At 41.0% G+C, this 14,339-nt stretch overlaps 2 protein-coding genes and 1 long non-coding RNA gene across 4 annotated transcripts in view; 2 read left to right on the top strand and 1 right to left on the bottom strand.

The window, feature by feature from the left end:
* Positions 1-13,981, top strand: part of ktub (Tub domain-containing protein ktub) — a 34,386-nt gene extending 20,405 nt beyond the window's left edge. The window contains exons 3-7 of one of the 2 annotated variants that reach the window (XM_064687962.1): positions 11,299-11,572; positions 11,636-12,109; positions 12,171-12,361; positions 12,430-12,567; positions 12,624-13,978. In XM_064687962.1, coding sequence (XP_064544032.1) covers positions 11,299-11,572; positions 11,636-12,109; positions 12,171-12,361; positions 12,430-12,567; positions 12,624-12,893 — 1,347 coding nt within the window. In that variant the 3' untranslated portion in view covers positions 12,894-13,978. Of the gene's footprint in view, positions 1-11,298; positions 12,110-12,170; positions 12,362-12,429; positions 12,568-12,623 lie in introns of both variants that reach the window. The other variant, XM_064687961.1, reaches the window with a different exon arrangement.
* LOC135432234 (uncharacterized) lies at positions 585-1,204 on the bottom strand. The gene is made up of 3 exons (XR_010436895.1): positions 1,021-1,204; positions 782-903; positions 585-721 (listed from the first exon to the last, which is right to left on the bottom strand). It is a non-coding gene; the product is annotated as an uncharacterized LOC135432234 (long non-coding RNA).
* LOC135431759 (glycerophosphocholine phosphodiesterase GPCPD1) lies at positions 6,225-8,538 on the top strand. Its single transcript, XM_064687039.1, has one exon. The coding sequence runs from the start codon at positions 6,440-6,442 to the stop codon at positions 8,474-8,476; it is 2,037 nt and encodes a 678-aa protein (XP_064543109.1). The 5' UTR covers positions 6,225-6,439; the 3' UTR covers positions 8,477-8,538.
* Positions 13,982-14,339: the final 358 nt, after the last annotated feature.

Consider the following 14,339-nt stretch of genomic DNA (forward strand, 5'->3'; position numbering starts at 1 on the left):
CCAAGTGCAAACGAGTTGGTGAGTGCAAAAGAATGAAATTCACAGATTCTTTGTTATGCCAGCACAACCACACACACACACACTTACACACACACACACATGTACACATGTGTCAACATAACAAAGGCTGCCTCTTGCCCCGGGCTCAGTTACTTTGCCTCGTTTGTGGCGTGTGTGTCACGGCAGTTGCCAGTTGCCACTCGCCGCGTTCTGCTGCATACTTTGAGGCCGTGGCAGCAGCCGAGTTCGAGTCGACCTTTGTCATTGTTGTTATTCGAAATTTGCATACAAACTGTAAGCGCAATTGTTCCACTTGGTAGGCACACTACAAAACGCTGCTAATTCCTTGCCAAGGGCCCCTCACGCGTCTCAAATATGGTGAGGAAATCTCGAGAGCTCAACCGTAAAGTGGCATTCTTTTCGGTTATTTTCTAATCCGCCAACAACTCAAGGCAGCTTCATCAGCTTTGCTTTTATGAAAGCAAAAAAAAAACCCACAAGAGGCCATGCCACAGCCGTGTCTTGCCCCAAATTCGTGCAGCGGTTGCCAAAAAAAAAACAACATACAGAGAAATATTCGCTTATTTAAAACTTTCCCATACGTGTTTTCATTTTATGCGTTTGGCTCTTTTCATTGCCAGTGGCCGTCGTCGTTATCTCTAAACACTCCGCTTAAGGGGTTAAGCCGGATATTAAACATTTTGCGCTGAGTGCAGAAATTCTGCAGAAAGTCATATAATTTTAATTGTGCAAACTTTTGCATTCAGCAATAATCGTTTACTTAGCTGCAAAATGTGGAACAGTCTGTATGAGTCTTCCTTCCTTTGCCGCACACTATAAATATATAGATGCATTCTTAATTTCTTCGGTGCTTAGAGTCCGATCCTTATGCAACTTTTAGAGCTTAAATTAAGCATGGAAAAGAGCAATATCAAATCGCAACTTGGGGGAGGGATAAGAGAAGGTAGAAAATGTTTGAAAGTCTTTTAAAATGTACATAATATACATGAACCTACAAACCGCAATTTTCTTTCCTCTGTGTACATAACAATTTTAAGTCCATATTCAGTTGTCGATGGTTCAGTTCACGGCTCAAACCGATGCCTCGCCTTTAAATTCATTCAGGGAACCCCGTTGTCAGCTTTTTTCAAAAATATAAAAATAAACCTTTTTAAGCAAGCCCTTCAGTTCATGGCATATTGCTTGGAGTTCCGTATTTAAGCCCGTTCAGTTGAAAAGCAATTTTGAATTTTGCCTACGCACACTAAATTTGAATTTTTATTTATCTATTCCCAAGATGCAAAACAGAATATTTTTGTTGCCTTGTTTTGCATACAAAATTGCACACTGCCAGCAAGTTTTCCCATAGTCTAGAAAAATTATTTAAATTATTTATTTTTCTTGAATTTACAAGTTATTTTCATCTTGTTACGTTTTGAATAAATATTTCTTTGGCACCATATCAACGAGCTTTCAGAGCACTTTAATTTTTGTGTAAATTGAAAATATATATAAAAATATTAATCATCCCCATACTTATCTAAACCCTGACTGACTGACTGACTGACTGACTGACTGACTGACTGACTGACTGACTGTCTGTCTGACTGACTGACTGACTGATTGGAGACCAACTTCGAAAGCTGAAATTTTAACTAAAGCTTCCTCTTGGGTCGAAATTGAGCAGTCAGTCGTTGAGGTTGAGTATATGAACCCAAGGGAAGAAGGAATACAGAAAGTTGTTTTTATTTATATAAGAAGAGATGTGCCTTTTAACAAGTTCAAGCTGAATAGTTTTTGTGCAGTTGAGACGAAATACGAGCACCGAGAGCAGCAACTTATTACTTACTTCTTAGCTAGCTTTTACTTAAGACAGCCCGATGCTAAACGAATATTCGGTTAAATCTCAGTTGACAGTTTTGATGCTTACAATTTAATTTGAATTGGAAGGATTGCGTGAACAACGGCAGCATGGTGACATTGGAGAAACATTAGATTCGATTGGAGTATATTTTAGAAATTGAGAGAGAATTATACAAGGAATTTCGATATCACTTGCATTTTCAACTATATACAATTGATCCTGGCGACGCCGGGTAATGTCTTGTATATATATATATTATTACTCTGTTAATTGAGAAATTGATAAACATGATTTAGGAGATGCTTAATGAAAATGAATCCTACCTAACCAAAAGCCACGCGGGTCAAGTTGCATCAGGTAATGCTATTGAAATATATAAAATAATAATTATAAAAGGAAACGTTTTTAAAAGCAATTCTAAACTCTCCAAGGACATACGCCTAAAGCTTAATAGGCTCATAAATAGAAAACTTTAAATATCTAAAAATAAATAAAAACTGTGTCGATTCACAAACAAGTTTGTAAATTTATAAAATCCGCATTTAAAAGATTTGTCAGGCATATTTGAAAAGTGTATTCACGTTTTTGTTGCTGTCACTAAGGACATGACAGGACAACGTGTTATGGACGTTGGCCCAATGAAGCGACGACTAAATGGACCTCAACATGGCCCCACAAAAAAACAGCAGGACAGCAGGGGGGGAGGTAATGCACGCATGTGACCATGGGTCGAGGGCGGCTCAAAAGCGAAGCCAAAGGTGGAACCAACAACTCGTAATAGTTTGCGTCAGCCATCCTTTTAGCCCGTTTCCATCGAACCCAAATCTATTTTATGGCCACCTCTTTTTTGTTGAGCTTAATCGTCGGGTCAGATCTGTCGTGTTTTTGTCGGCGCCCCAACATGGCTTATCGTCCTTTGACCAGCCAAATCGATGAGTACTTTTCCAAGCCATTGGCCATCTGATTTTATGCCACCGCCTGCTCATCAGTCCATTCGTTATTAAATAGTTTGCCAACCTTTGTAAGTCTGTTTCACATTATTAGGTGCGCACATTTGCCAGTTCAGGTACCGAATGCACGAATGTCCTTAATATATTCCACCTCCTCGTCCGCCCATTGCTCGTTTTGGCCGCCTCTTTGCATTTGGGCCAACCGCATTTAATCCGGCGTAATACATGAATATAATGTTTAATCCGGAATGGCAAAACGTCGCCAAGCAAGAAAGGGAGGGCCTCGGCAGACTGGTTCGCATGTTTGTCATTTTGTAATGTGGTGCGCACATTTATTCACAATAAAGCAAGCATGAATCCTCTGGTTGAGCTAGCTTGAACAGCAATTACCCTGTAATCAGGCAGCACCTCACTCTGTTTAGAATTCGATTGCATAAAACGAATTCTCTGAATGAAAAAGTCACGAATTTTGTTTAAAGTTACAACTTTTCTAGCTATCATTGACATGGCAGGATGAGAAGAAAATTATTAAAATAACTAATAATAATAATAATGATAATAATGATAATAATGATAATAATGATACTAATTATAATAATGATAATAATAATAATAATAATAATAATAATAATAATAATAATAATAATAATAATAATAATAATAATAATAATAATAATAATAATAATAATAATAATAATAATAATAATAATAATAATAATAATAATAATAATAATAATAATAATAATAATAAAAAATAATGATAATAATGATAATAATGATAATAATAATATTAATAATAATAATAATAATAATAATAATAATAATAATAATAATAATAATAATAATAATAAAAATAATGATAATAATGATAATAATGATAATAATGATAATAATGATAATAATGATAATAATAATATTAATAATATTAATAATAATAATAATAATAATAACAATAATAATACAAATAATAATAATAATACAATTATTTAATATAATATAAAATTAATATAAATATTGAATTAAAATTTAATAAAACAAATAATAATTATAACAAATATAACAATCCTAATAAAAAACAGAAATAATAATAATTCTTTTCAATAAAATAAACTCAATCAAAATCTAATATAAATAGTAATTATACAAATAATAATAATATTTCTTCTTTGTAAAAAAAAATTCCATAGCACAAGATCTTAATGCTGATCGATAGTTTTATATTTTCGAACATGCCCATTAATGGGTATTTCGCCCAAAGCACGCATCCGTCTAGCATTGCCTTCATTGCACAATTTCGGTTTACAGGGTATGCAACAAACACAGTAGCCTGCATCGAAGTCTTATTTTGTTTGTGTTTTAGTGTTGCTGACTTTATCAATTTCGTTGTTCCACGCTGCGTATGAGTAATCAGTTTATTGCACGACCCCAACTGTTAGCTAAGCCAAATATCGTTGGCAAAAGTACACCATACACACACGCACACACACACACGCACATATATGAGTCGGCTCATTGAGGCACATGCTGTTTGCGTGAGTGTACGTGTACTTTTTACGACCCACTGTAACGCCCTTTAATTTGACGCAAATTTGTCGGCCTAAATTAAAATAAACGCGTTGAGCAAAATTCAAAAGACGGCAAAAGAAGAAAAAAAAAACACTGCGATGCATTTTCCATGTGTGGCCATAAATTGTTGTTATTCTCGTGGAAAAATTTATACGCGACGCTGGATTTAATAACCCCTAACAAATATGCAGGTACACACGGGACTCTGTTGGCCATAAAAATCGAATCAAGGTCTGGCTGTGCTTTGCTCCAACTTCGGTTTTAGTTGGAAACCAAATCATAATCTTTATGCCTGATTAACATTGTTTATTTTAAAGCAATGCAAAGCAATTGGAATAAATATTCCAATCAGCAAAATATAAAGGAGGAAAATCCAAAAAGTCAACATTGGACTACGCAGTAAAAATATTAGTTTCGATTTCAGCCTAGATTTAAATTTAAAAAATAATAGCTAAAATTCAAACTTTTATGTCCAAGAGTAAATTAATCTCACATCAAGTTCAATAGGGACTGGAATCACATTAAATATATACTAACTGGGACAAACTGGGATTGTTTAAGCAACAGATTTAAGTATATTAGTTGTTTTATTTGAAGTTTAATATAAGGATCACTTAGGTGTTGCTTATCTTAAATTATGATTATTTTGTACTCAATTTACGAGACACTTAAACTTGAGATTTTTATAATGACCTCAACAAGGCTGAAAAACATAGCAAATAAAAACTGATTCAAGTATATTGAAAATTAAAAATTGCCTGCTTGAGTCAAGTATTAATTGTATTATCGCACTTTTAGTCTTGGCTATATTTGATTCAAGTATGAAATTCTTGATTCTTTTATCTCCTCGTGTATGTATATAATATATACCTATATATATGATATATATACTCACTTAAAATGGGTATTTTTTAGTACTTGATTTAAGTACGATATTCTTGATGCCTTATCTCTGTTTATATATATGTAACATATTAATATAAACACCATTTTGTCTTTTTCTTTACACTCTGAACTCATTTAAAATGGCTAAAAGGGTATATTGTTTTATTTTATACTTGATTCAAGAACGATATTCTTGAAGTTTTATCTCTGTATATATATAATATACACACCATTTTGCTTTTCCCTTTAAACCCCTTCATATATACTCATTCAAAATGCCTAAAAGGGTATATTGATTTTCTCTTAACATATTATTTTATTCCGCATATTGAACTGTCAACAAATAACGAACGTGTTGACTGCAAATATAATTTAAAATTGAACAACAATTATTGAAGCTTTTTTTACTGTGTACCTTTGCGCGCTTGCAAATTAGTTGCCGCACACAGAGAACCCGAGCGAATGTTACGAAATATACATATATGTAATTGCAGATAAATTACACGGCCGTTGACAAAAACTTTCGCCATTTGAATAGAACGCGGGGCTTCTAGCCCCCAAATAACATTAGCCACAGAGGCGGCAATTGAGTCCCCACACAAGTGCGTGCCTGTGTGTGTGTGTGTGCCTGTATGTGTGTGTGTGTGTGTAGGTGTGTGCAGTATAGGGCGACGGACCCGAACCCCATCAAGGCAACACTTTTGCGCAGCACTCAAAAACAAATTCATTAAAATTGCGCTAATACGGCGTTTGGATACGGATTTGGGGATTGGGAATTGGCTTTGCCAGTGCCTCAATTGATGACGTAGGAGGCGCAGAGCTTTTGGCTAGCGTATATATGTAACTAAGACTATAACTGCATCGGCAGCTGTATCTGTGAGATAGATGAGGCGGCACGTGCGAAACTGGCCGGCGGTGAGCAACAGTCGAGCTTAGCCATTCAGTTGTCAATTGGCGCTCGCGCTGATAGCGTTTGCCCGGCGTAAATTACCTGTCGCCTCCGCAATCCGTTTGGCTGGCCCCGAAGATGTCGTAAATCTCTCGAGCGCCCGTGTGATATGTGTGATAAGTGTGCGCAGAGGCGCAGAGAACACCAAAAGCACTTGGCAGCTCGAGTGCCGCCAGCTCGGTTCATAGTCGCAACGCAGTCGTCGCCGTGCTCAGACCGCCTGCCATGTCCAGGTGCAAAACATTCGTGGCGCTGGCCATCGCCTGGCTGAGCGTGCTCTGCCTGCTGTCCGTGGCCGTGCACTGTGACAGCGACTCGTACTACGAGAAATACTATGCCGCGCGTCGCTTTGTGCCGCTGAAGCGCAACTCGCCGCTGATCTTCAATTTCACGCTAACCGTCGCCAAGGAGGACGTGCTGGCATCCCATGAGCGGCCCGCGCTGGTCGGCAATCTGGCCGCGCTGGGCGGCTGGCATGCGGATCGGGCCGTTCTCCTGAATCGCACGGACGTGCACAATGTCTGGACGGGATCGGTGCTGTTGCCGCAGAACAGCAGTGTCGAGTACCGTTACTTTGTTGCGGCCGTGTCGCGTTCCGGCGGCGTGCAGGTGCGTCGCTGGGAGTCGCACGTCTTGCCCCACGCATTCAATACGACCAAGCTGCCAGGCAATCGATCCGACGAGCTGGGCAGCATCGATGGTGAGCGGCAGCTGACCCGCGGCTGGCTGCAGAGCTCTGGCTCGATTGTGCAGCTCAAGGTGTTCCGGCAAGCGCTGCGCCTGGAGGAGCAGACGGTGCCGGATGCAGCCAGCTTGCGGTTGCGCCTGCAGCCAGTGCATCCGGATACCCTGTCGCCCATTCTAAGCTCGGCAGCAGCCAACGTGGAGTACGTACGCATGGTCTACGCCGACAGCATACTCCGGCCGCAGCCAGAGTACGGCGTGCCCTATGCGCAGGACAGGGACTTGCTCATGTTCCATGTGACGGTGGATCAGCTACAGCAGGTGGCTTACCAGCTGGAGGTCTATGGCGAGCAACAGGATCTGGTGCGCTTGCTGGGCTACGCTCACCTGCAGCCAGGCTTTCTGGCGGGCAGCGATGGCAACCTGACCCTGCAACTAATATCCCCGGTGTGGCAGCGCGTGGTGGGCGAACTGCAGCTTGAGTACCTTGTGGTGCGTCCCATGGCCAATGGCAGCACAGATTTCCGCACCAGCTTCGTCAACTATTGGCGGGCCAACTGGACAGCGCTGGAGATCGGCCATCGTGGGCTGGGCAAAAGCCTGTCGCTGGCCTCGACGTCGGCGGCACCGCTCATTGAGAACACGCTCGGCTCCATGCTGAAGGCCGGCGAGCTGGGCGCCGATCTGGTCGAGTTCGATGTGCAGCTGACCAGCGACCTGGTGCCGATCATTCATCATGACTATTCCATACGCGTATGCATTGACTCCAAGACGCCGACTACGCGCAACGATCTGACCGAGGTGCTGATCAAAGACATTACCTACGAGCAGCTGAAGCAGGTGAAGACCTACCAGATCGTTGGCAACAAGATCATTGAGTATCCGGCTCATAGCAATGTTGAGCAGGTGGAACAGCGCCTCTTCCCCACGCTGCAGGACTTCTTTGAGCGGGTGAACCTCAGCGTTGGATTCGACATTGAGATCAAATGGCCCCAACTGCAATCCGACGGCGCCTACGAGAGCGACCAGACGATCGACAAGAATCTGTTTGTGGACCGCATTTTGGAGGTGGTGCAGCGCTATGGCTGTGGTCGCCTCAACATCCTCAAGAGCTTCGATGCGGATCTGTGCACGCTGCTGCGCTTCAAGCAGAACATGTATCCGGTCCTCTTCCTCACCAGCAGCAAGGAGAATGTCTATGCCGATCCGCGCACCAGCACCGTGGAGCAGAGCATCAATTTTGCCCAGGCCTTCGATCTGGCCGGCATTGTGCCCAACGCCGTGTTCTTCAAGACCGATCCCACGCTCGTGCAGCGGGCCAAGTCCCAGCTGCCGCTGCTGTTGCTCTGGGGATCTGACATCAAGGATCGCGAGTCAATCGATTGGTTTATCCAGCAGGGCCCCGATGCTGTCATCTACGATCGCATGGACCTCTGGCTGCCCCCCAGCAAGACCGGAGCCTTCGAAGCGGAACTCGACCTGCCCGACTTCTTCCAGCTACAGTGTGCGCCCGCTAACAAGCACCGCGCCTCCAATGTCACCATCGACAGTGTCCTGAACAATGTAAACGTTCTCTAGCTTCTCCTTCTACTTTGTACTTGATACTAACGCCAAGCAATAAACGTACTTTCTCTAAAAAACTGTTGCTCGTTTCTCTTATTTTTTAACTGCAAGGCGTGCTCATTTTCCATTTCCGATTTCCCGTCAGCTTCCTGATTGTTGTACGTGTCCGCGCGAGCTTCTGTTGCCTGTTGCCTGTCCCCTGTCCAATTCTTGCTGCAATAAAAGGGAAAGGATTTGAAATTTTCACATAATTGCCTTTTCCTACTTGAGAAACAAAAATGAAGAAAACTTTTGCGCAACGCTCGTTGTGCATCAGCGCAGAAATAAATCCTTTTGCAGATAACTTTTTCAGCTCAAAGGACGAGGATGACAAAATAAAAGGTATAAAAGCGCTGTCAAAAGTCAAATAACAGTTGATTAAAAAACCAAATGGTCTTTCGAATATCAATAATATAAAAAGAAAAAGAAGGGCTGGTTATTCAAAAATTACAATCTGTAATTGTAAAAATATGGAACATGATTGCGAACCCAAACAAACATGTTCGCAGGTTGGGTTAAGGCTCGGTTCGAGTGCATGTTTGAGCCCAGACTCGAACCTTGGTTTCTTCAACTATTCCAATACTCAATACAACTATTTGAATCAACATGAATCAAATAATTATATTTATATATATATATATTTTTTACTATATACTTTTAAGCTAAGTTCAGGCTTGATTCCTGGTACAAATCGGTTCCACAAAAAAGCCTTGATAAAATAAAAGAGATGCATATAAACATCGCAGTTCGCTAAATTTGTTTGCATTTCTCGCTTTGTTTTTCACGCTGAACTTGAAATTTAAATGTTTAATGAAATCATTGCCATCAACTGGCCCCAGTCGCAATCCCAGCTGTCCCGCTCTCATGTCGTGACATGTCGCGTCATTCCGTTCCACAAAAAACGAACGGGCCCCGGGCCCCATTCCCCAACTGGTCAATCGCCTCTTTCAGCGAAGGCGTCGCGGTTTGCCCTGCGGTCATTTTCTGTGATGCAATTGCATTGTCCGCCCCCCCCCCCCCCTGCATTCACCCCCACCCCCCCACACTTGGAAATGGATCACAATGCATCCGCAGTTACATAAGTGTGTAGGTGAGTGTATTAATATCACAAGGCCCAGAGTTCAGACTGAAAAGGGGGCCATCTCTATGCACATGCATTCACCTTTGAATGTGCTCGTATTTGTATAATTATGCGTCTTATTTTATTTGCTTTGCTAATTGACTGGCAGCTAAACTTAGCTCTAATTACATTCGAGCAAATATGAATCTACTTTGAATGCATTAACTATAATTGCGTAGTCGGAAAAATCGGGGTAGTTCCCGTAACCAATTGAAGTTCAGCTTATTCGCAAATAGGTCTCTGAGTGAACCGATGCATTAATTAGTTCTCCTTCCCCTTCAAATATTTAATGCTAAACAAACTGGGCTTTTTTTTATTAAACTCACGCTCGGAAAAAAGCAGTTCCATGAAAAAAATTATATAAAATTTCGACAAGCCAAGCAAAAATGACCTAAAAGGAAAATGCTATAATCGACAGTGCTCAACTAGCAGATACTCTGTACAAAGCATGCTCAGTGGCTATATACATATTCTTTTTCAGGATAAATTGGAATTTTTGTATATAAACACATTTAGCTTTACCTAAGGTCTTGAGCCGGGTTCTCCCCTTCTATTTAAACGGGTGTCCTTTGAATATTTAATAGAACAATTCAATTTCCTAATTATTCAACTTGGTTTTTCATATTCAATTTTCAGAGTATTGAAACGACCTCAGAGTAATGCCAAAAATAATAAAAAAGAAAACAAAAGATTTTAAGAATTAGTTCCAATTGATCGATTATTCAACTAATCCAGTTTAACGTTCGGTTCATGGCATACAAAATGTGAGTTGCGGGTTCAAATCTATGAGGGCCAAAACTAGTTTATTTGCTAGGCACGAATATGCATGATAGAACTCTCCAACTGGGTATAGAGTATTTTGTAGTCAGCACTCTCGAGTAGCTGATTAGGTTACATGTTTTTCATGGGTAATAAACTTGTTTTTTGCTTAGATTTAAAAACAAAGCACGGAAATGACAAGCGAACTTTTAAATGAGTGCCAAACATTTATTATTAACAAAATCAGAATTATATATTTACGTCTATGCAGTCATAAAGATATTCAAATATTTTATGGTTCTTATCGCTTTAGCTGTTGGAAGTGCTAAAATATGGCCCACAAAAAATATTTAAAATAAAAATAAAAATTCGAGTTAATAATAAATTGTTAAAGTTCAAAGTAATATTTTAAAAAAGTAAGAGTTTCTAGTCGGGAGCTCATAATATATATATCGATTTTTATCGATAATTTTAAAACGGGGCAAGTTATCGAATATCGGAAACAAACTCGATCTGCGCGTGGACTAGGAGGACCTACAGCTAAAATTTCAAGTCTCTAGCTCTTATAGGCTCTGAGATCCTTGCGTTCATACATACGGACGGATGGACAGACGGACGGATGGACAGGCGGACGGACATGGCTAGATCGACTCGGCTATTGATGCTGATCAAGAATATATATACTTTATGGGTTCGGAGATGCCTCCTTCTGCCAGTTACATAAATTTGCACAAATACATAATACCCTTTTTACCTATTTTCAATGGGTTCGGGGTATAAGAAGATTAGCCCCGTGTATCCTGCATGGCTATAATCAAGAATATTTTCAGATAAGATTTCTGAGACAGCCAACATGAACTGCATCAACAAAATTGAATATTATGAAAGCCTTATTTAAAGTATTAATTATTGTTTACAGCGCCAGCTGATGGACGCCTACATCCGGCAGAAGCGCGCCTCGCCCGGCATGGTGCAGGCCAGCGACCTGCAGATGACTCGGCCGATGTCCGGAATGCGTGGCAACAGCCGGGAGCTGCACGCCTACGATGGTCCCATGCAGTTTATAGGATCGCCACATAACCCGGATCAGATATTGAGCAACAACAGCTCCAGTGTCCACTTGTCCAGCAGCTTGAACTCGAGCCGCAACAACTCGAACAACTTGCGCAGCCTAAGCACCGTCAACCAAGAAGGTGAGTTCTGGCCACGCCCAGGCCAGGCACCGAATTTAGCTAATGCCTTCCATCGAATTGCAGACTTAATCGAGGAGATCTCGTCGCACGAGCTGGAGGACGAAGAGAGCAGTCCCGTGACGGTCGTTGAGAATCCGCTGCCGCCGCAAAGTGCCAACTCGGCGCATTCGCGGCGGCTACGCAACGGCCAGCAATCCTTCAACGAGACCCTGGACGAAGATGAAGACTATGCCAATCGCAACATAGCGGGCGTGGCTCCAGTGCGCCCCGCCGGCATCGCCTCGCCCTACAAGGACGGCGTCGCGCCGGAGGGCAGCAACGGAATAGCCAACGGCAGCAGCAGCGGCGTTGGCAGCGGCGAATCCGAAGGCGACGTCATAGGCAACATCGATCAGTTTGTGATGCAGCCGGCGCCGCAAGGTGTGCTCTACAAGTGCCGCATCACACGAGATCGCAAGGGCATGGACCGCGGCCTGTTCCCCATCTACTATCTGCATCTGGAGCGGGACTACGGCAAAAAAATCTTTCTGCTGGGCGGTAAGTTTGGCCCGCCTAAGTCAAAGGCAAGCTCTTTTTTTTACTGTTCCTTCTCTTAAAGGGCGCAAGCGGAAGAAGAGCAAAACATCCAACTATATTGTTAGCTGCGATCCCACCGATCTGTCGCGCAACGCAGATGGCTTCTGCGGCAAGCTGCGCTCCAATGTGTTCGGCACATCCTTCACGGTATTCGACAGTGGCAACAAGGACAGCACAGAAAGTCCGCGACTCGATTTGGCAGTGATCATCTACGTGAGTATCATCTGAATCCCAATCCTGAATCAACTCCTCCAATAATTAATTCGCCTTTTCATGAGCAGGACACCAACATTCTGGGCTTTAAGGGACCGCGCAACATGACCGTGATACTGCCTGGCATGACTGAGGACGACCAGCGCGTCAAGATCAGCTCAGCGGATCCCAAACAGCAGGGCATACTCGATTTGTGGAAGATGAAGGTGAGTCGGCACTTTGCAGCCATTTTCCAATACTCTAATTCTTTCTTTTGCTTTAGAGCATGGACAACATTGTGGAGCTGCACAATAAGACGCCAGTTTGGAACGACGAGACCCAATCCTATGTGCTCAACTTTCACGGTCGCGTCACGCAAGCGTCTGTCAAGAACTTTCAGTTGGTGCACGACTCCGATCCGGAATACATAGTCATGCAATTTGGCCGCACATCCGAGGATGTGTTCACCATGGACTATCGCTATCCGCTCTGCGCCATGCAGGCCTTCGCCATAGCGCTCAGCAGTTTCGATGGCAAAATCGCCTGCGAGTGAACCATGACCGAATCCCTGTTACAACTATTCAACGGAGCGCAGTTACGGATGCCTTATTTATACGACAAACAGCTCGACTTTGCATACCCTAACTAGTATAGAATGTAAGAAATATCATAAACGCAGAGGCTCGTATCAGGCAAAAATACTTTAAATAACGATTCTAATTACTTTCTAACAATATCAAGAACTATGCTATTATATATATGCGTATGTGTGTTAGTAGAGATGCAGGCAAATTAGTGGAACATAGATTTAACAAACACCCTACAAGACCAAAACTATGCCGAAATTTACAGTTCTCATGAGAGGAATACAGATTAAATAAAAAAATGATAGCCACAGCAAAATATTTAAGCACTTCAACTATATATCTTCTTCAGGTATATCTTTCAAACATATTTCTTTACTTTCAACTTCAAGTATATCTTTTCAATAATAAACCTTTAAACATTTTGCTGTGCACTCTCGCTAGTTGTTTAGGAGATTACAGATCAAATTTAAGGGGCAGTCTATCAAAAGAACAGATACATTTGTCACCTATCAAACTGCCTCCAAATACATAAATTGCTTCAACTGCATCTTGAGTACTCAAGTGTTTCTTGTACAAATATTAGCACCTTCATTTGTATTTAAGTGTACTTTATTATTATTTTTTTTTAAATATTTAACAAACATAGTCTAAAATTCTAGTCAGTCGAAGTGCTCATCATTGTTTGCATGCGGCACAGTAGGCAAAACAACATAAAACAAAAATATCTAAATGTATTTATTGTAAATTAACAATTCAGAAAAATATGCTCACCGATATTCTAAGGAGCCTTAGCAAAGAATAGCACAACAGCTCTGTATGATTCCCCACAAATTCAAATCCATAAACGAATCAAAAGCTAAAAATCAAAACATTTCATAAGTATATCGATTTTATAATTTGAATACAGCTCGAAACGAATATTATAGGTACATATGTGTATCTTAACAACTGTTTATAATAATGTATCTATGTCAAAAACAATTACTATTAGTCGATAAGAGAGCATTACTATTTGTGCCGAGCTCTTTTTATAATTAAGCAACAATCTGATTTAAAAAGTAATTATTTTTCAACATGTATTTATGTATATCAAATCAAATATATAAAAAATGTGTAAAATATACTAAACTCTATTTGACATTTTTTTTAAAGCTGTAGCCCGGTTTTGAAGCCAACCTGGAATTCAAATATTATTAACTGCATCTCAAGCTAGAGATAAAATACCTCGCCCCGTGCATGGAACATTTTTGAAAAGCCCGACCTTAAATCCATGGAGAAACTTTTGTTGTCGAGACAATTTTCTTTAATTATGTCATTTATTTTGAGTTTTGGTTAATAAGATGTTTCTTTCAAATATTTGTATTGATAGTTAGACTTGACGTACCTTGTTCTTGGGCTTCATCGAGCCTCAC

This window comes from Drosophila montana, unplaced genomic scaffold (genome assembly GCF_035044405.1).
Source record: "Drosophila montana isolate Dmon_TW-CO22-7 unplaced genomic scaffold, ASM3504440v1 contig_3200_1, whole genome shotgun sequence".
Lineage (NCBI taxonomy): Eukaryota > Metazoa > Arthropoda > Insecta > Diptera > Drosophilidae > Drosophila > Drosophila montana.

Excerpts from the sequence above, each read along its gene's own strand:
- LOC135431759 (XM_064687039.1), top strand. The coding sequence starts at position 6,440 with ATGTCCAGGTGCAAAACATTCGTGGCGCTGGCCATCGCCTGGCTGAGC.